This window comes from Oncorhynchus keta, chromosome 26, assembly GCF_023373465.1.
Source record: "Oncorhynchus keta strain PuntledgeMale-10-30-2019 chromosome 26, Oket_V2, whole genome shotgun sequence".
Taxonomy (NCBI): domain Eukaryota; kingdom Metazoa; phylum Chordata; class Actinopteri; order Salmoniformes; family Salmonidae; genus Oncorhynchus; species Oncorhynchus keta.
Window position 1 is genome coordinate 15,733,911 of NC_068446.1, and position 5,157 is coordinate 15,739,067.

Consider the following 5,157-nt stretch of genomic DNA (forward strand, 5'->3'; position numbering starts at 1 on the left):
GAAAAAATATAGTGAATTGCTTTTAGTTAGATTTTTTTCGGTTGTTGTTAATAAAAACAAATCAACTCGTGCAAATACTGTGTAAAAACACATACTAACGCAAATGAATTTCCAGTGCTGCATTTTATTTCCTTTCTATTCAACACTCCATTTAAACACTGCTATTTCGGTTTTTATTTTTCTGCTTACATGAAGAAGGCTTATGCCAAGGCATAGTCGAATAAGCATGGCTCAAAAGATCATCCAGAATTCAATGGCTGGCTCGAGATTGTCAAGATAAAGAAACAACTCCCTGATTGGTGAGGTGCGGGGGCCGTCACGCTGTAACCAATGACAGGAGAGGAAGAGGAAAACGCGGAGAGTGTTATGATAAAGTAGAAAATATTAGTTCCCTCACCGTGGCCGTGACGTCAGTATAGGAAGTAATTGTAGAGCAACACTAGAACGATTACAAGCAAAAGGGGAGCGTGATGTTGAGGAGTTAGCCGTACGAATCTCCACACCAGAACTTTGAGAGAAAGTTCATTACCCATAACAAAGGACGTGGACTACACAGACAGACCCACTGGTCTCCAGATTTACTATTGAATGTAGCAACATATTATTGGACCGTATTTTTATATAAAACGTGGATTTCGCTTTTGTTTATTTTCCTGATCATTTCAACTCTTAAATTCGTTTGACTTTTAGGAGTACATGTGCCTCTGTTAATGTTATCTTATAGTTTTCGTTTAGTTTTTAATTGTATGGAGGGTACAATTTAATGTTGTTATGAAGACTTAAATCCCCGTATTTATTTCCTTTTCCTACTATGGAATCCTCCAGCGGATCGAACTTTGGAATAGACACTATTTTATCCAACGCTACTAATTCTGTTAACACCGCGCTAATGAACGGAGATTTCCGCCTCGGCGACAGCAGGACAGTGGATTTCAGCCGGAGCCAGGCCACCCCGTCCCCGTCATGTTCGGACATAGACACAGTGGGAACGGCCCCCTCTTCCCCCATCTCGGTCACCATGGAGCACGCCGAGCCGCATCTGCTCCAAGACAGCCTACCACATCACCACCACCACCACCACCACAACCAACCAGGGAGTTTGCAACTATCGCCCCAGCCGCAGCAGCTAGGGGCCGGGGCCGCCTGTGCCCCCAGGACTGCCACCTCTTCGTTTTTAATCAAAGACATTTTAGGCGACAGCAAACCCCTGGCAGCGTGCGCACCTTACAGCACCAGCGTACAGTCACCCCATCACACCCCCAAACCTGAGAATGCCAGGGACAGTGGGGACGGCTTCAGGCCGAAGTTGGAACAAGATGAAAATAGGAGCAAGTTGGACAAAAGAGACGATATGGAAATGAAATGCAACGGTAAGTGAATATTTAGGTTACACTTAGACCTGTATGGAAATGTTTTGTATGTTTTTTTATGGTTTAGTTATTGAATGGCGTAAGTGAGCTTTTCAGTGTACTTATAAACGTGTATTTTATTGGGTAGGCTGTCATAGTCGGCTAATGGTGTGCTGAATACATACAAAGCTCACATACAAAGCCTATTTGTGTTGAATTTTCTGTGCCTAAAAAAGTTGAAAGTATCCTAGCCTATAGAAAAATGTTATTGGAAAATAACCACCAAATTGAATAGGTCAATTGCGTCAATGGGCATAATAATTCAACAATAATAGTAACAAGAAGAACACCTTTGTTTGTCATATATTTTACGCACATGGAAATTCAAATTCACCTGATAATGCTTTTTAGTAGGCTTCTTTGGTCGGTATAGTTATTTTTAAGCTCAAACACAGTGTACAGTACAGGCTAACTGCCTTGAATGTAGACCACCTTGTGTATATGTTTCAAAGGCTGTCTTATTAGACAATGATATTAAAGGGTTGATTTTCAGTTGCCCTTTTTTTATTAGCATAACAGAATCGAAAACAGATGTAAGGCTGGCGCGAGATGTTCCCGGTGCGCGAGCCTCCCTTGTGTGTCAATTAGAGAGATTATTGTTCTTCCTAGAGGGCGGATCACGAGCGCTGCAGAAACTGCTACAAATAGAGATGGATTGACTTATCGATTTCCCAGTTTTACTGCTAAAAACTTAAGTTGACAAATACAGTCCGGATTTCTTATTGGCCGTAGATATTTTTTATCTTTTTTTGCTGGCTGGCTGGCTGTCTGACAAATGCAGTACTTCAGTTTCAACTCGGTTGCTCAGGTTTATAAAGTACTTTTGTAACAGGTTCAAAGTTTAGAAAGCAACTGTTTATTTCAATTTATTTATATTTTTCATTTTTAGAATACATATTTTGACCTTATTTTAGCTCAGAACTGATAGGACACGTATTTGTTGCTAATTTATTAGGCCTAAATCAAAACAAATATTATTATCCACTTATAATTTTTCCCATTCAGGAACAAAAGAAGAGAACGAACGGGAAATTTCAAGTAGCAGAGATAGTCCTCAATCACGGTCAAAAAAACCTCGTAAAGCACGGACGGCCTTTTCAGACCATCAACTCAACCAACTCGAGCGAAGCTTCGAGCGCCAAAAATACCTCAGCGTGCAGGATCGCATGGACCTCGCGGCAGCACTCAACCTGACCGACACACAGGTGAAAACCTGGTACCAAAACCGACGGTATGTCACACCTATATTATAAAACATCATTCAATATTTTCACAATGTTTTTGTTTTTAAATAATCTCTGTTATTATTAGGCTATTATTATGAGCTTATTTTTGTTTATTATTAGGCTAGTTTTTATTGGTGGTGATGTTATTTACATGAATATAGCCTACTAATAATAATGTTATATAATTTTAATAACTGTAGTAATGTAAGCCTATAATAACACGATGTAAGTGCTGTGCAGCATGTGCTGTTTTTTTACTTAACTTCGTTAGACTGGAATATAATAATTAAGAGTTGGCCTGTGGATGATATGCAGTTAAGTGTATTTTTTTGTATTAGGCTTTTGTTGCCTTTAAATGCAGGCCCATAACCTGCATGGAGTTCAGACAATTAGGACTACTGAACAGATAGAATCGAATAGAATGCAATACAGTACAATAGAATAACTTTAGAACAGATCAAGAGGAATAGTTAAACAGGTCTAATCAAAATGGTTGCCATGGACCGAGACACATAAGGATATTTATTTACAAGATTAACCCACACAGTTTTATTACGTGGTATTGGTTATTGAAATACACATCCCCCTGAGGTTATAAAAGTATGTCTGAACAGTCGCTACATGATGTTGACAATGCACAATTTGCCTCTCCGGCATCAGTGTTAAGATTTCCCCAAATGTCAGCCAAGATTAGTGTTAACAGCGCCGGCGCCCATATAGTAGCCAAAATAAATACAGGCAGAGCACAATATAATGACGAAATATGGTATGACTGCAATCATTTTATAATCCTGCGGTTTTCTTTCTCGTTCAATATAGCCGATAGTAACACAACGCCTACGTATTTATACATTATTGTATAGGCCTAATTAGGCTATAGCCTACCATCTTAAAGTTAGCCTGCCAATGTTTACAGTGCACTTGGTGAGGCCTAGCGAGAAGGATCAAGTGAGGGAATAATGATCTGAAATTAATCTATGTTCTTATAGACTAAATATAGGCACTGCGCACTTGAAAAAGCCTAACTTTTCTTGGATGTGTCCTTTGCCTAGGCTAATTAAAGGCATAATCACCGATTCATGCTGCAAATAATTAGATCTTACCAATTAAGGGTCCGTTTGGGGAATTCTCAGAGTCTGAACCAGTTAAATAATTGATTTGTTGTATTTTGATCTGATTTCAGGACGAAGTGGAAAAGACAGACAGCGGTCGGATTAGAGCTACTGGCTGAAGCCGGAAATTATTCCGCTTTACAAAGAATGTTCCCGTCGCCCTATTTCTACCACCCGAGCTTGTTGGGCACCATGGACAGCACAACAGCAGCCGCAGCAGCCGCAGCAATGTACAGCAGTATGTACCGGACTCCGCAGCAACCACATCCCGGTCTCCAGAGGCCTCTTGTCCCGAGAGTACTCATCCATGGCCTTGGGCCTGGGGGCCAACCGGCATTGAACCCGCTGGGTAACGGCATGCCCGGCACGCAGCATCAGCGGTAGATACAACAACAAGACGATTCCATAAAAACAGTTTTAACCTGGTCTACATGTGATGTGACTAACTGCGCTGAACAAACGATGAAAAATACATTTGAAAAAAAAAAAACAATATATAAAATACAACTTTACAGAAGAAGTAAAAGGATGTAATATTGAATATGACTGAGAGCCAGCATCGAGTCGAGGCCATGACAGAAAAAGGACTGTTCATATGTCTGATTGATTGTTTGTTTAGTTTTTTTGTACAAATACACTTATACTAGCAAATAAACTTATAAAGTTTATTAGATGGAGAGAAAGGGGTGAATAAAGACGGAATGATACTAAAATGATTCTTCTCGGATACTTCTATGTGAAAGACGTCGGGGCAACCTTCATTGTCATCCAAACATTCAAAACGCCATGTGACATTAATATTTCTGCAGGCTGAAAGCGTAGGCCTATGGGGTTAATACGAGATACCAAGACACACATTTGTTTACATTCTGATAATGTGCAGTCAATTAGTTTAAAAGAGGCCTAGCATACCCATACAACACGATAGCTCTTACAATAACCTATGTAAGCGCGATTTATAAAGATAATAGGTCTATATGTATTGTTTAAGTAGCCTACATAACCAAATATCAGACGTCACATTTTTTGGGGGGTTTAATCTGAAATCTTCATCTCGAATGCCCGGATTTCAAGTTTTACAATGTATATATTTCCAAAATAAATGTATTTCCTATACATTTAAAATCACCTATAGATTCAACGTTAGGACTACGTTAATCGAACATGATTTAATCGGTAATGCAAATAGGACTTTCTTTAGATTACTTTTCACTCTATCATGTGACCGCATTCATTTGGCGAGAACTGTAGTCTCCCCTCCGTCGCCTATATGCATATGCAGCAGGCAGCTCTCTCTATGTGATGGTGAGAATGAATGGTTTGATTAGATGCTGGGTTGGTACCCTGGGAATCGGGAAGGTGGTCTTCGCGCAGCAGCTGTTCTATGCGAGCACAACGCTCGAGACTAGC

At 39.9% G+C, this 5,157-nt stretch overlaps 1 protein-coding gene across 1 annotated transcript; it reads left to right on the forward strand.

Moving 5' to 3' along the window:
* Positions 1–424: 424 nt before the first annotated feature.
* LOC118358707 (barH-like 2 homeobox protein) lies at positions 425–4,240 on the forward strand. The gene is made up of 3 exons (XM_035736636.2): positions 425–1,370; positions 2,415–2,640; positions 3,819–4,240. Exons 1-3 carry the CDS (start codon positions 812–814, stop codon positions 4,129–4,131), a joined length of 1,098 nt encoding a protein of 365 aa, XP_035592529.1. The 5' UTR covers positions 425–811; the 3' UTR covers positions 4,132–4,240.
* The last annotated feature ends 917 nt before the right edge of the window (positions 4,241–5,157 follow it).

What these genes read in the sequence shown, in the direction of transcription:
- LOC118358707 (XM_035736636.2), top strand. Translation starts at nt 812, where the DNA reads ATGGAATCCTCCAGCGGATCGAACTTTGGAATAGACACTATTTTATCC. An exon ending in TATGGAAATGAAATGCAACG is followed by an intron (nt 1,371 to 2,414) that starts GTAAGTGAATAT and finishes TTTCCCATTCAG; the next exon opens with GAACAAAAGAAGAGAACGAA. An exon ending in ACCTGGTACCAAAACCGACG is followed by an intron (nt 2,641 to 3,818) that starts GTATGTCACACC and finishes ATCTGATTTCAG; the next exon opens with GACGAAGTGGAAAAGACAGA.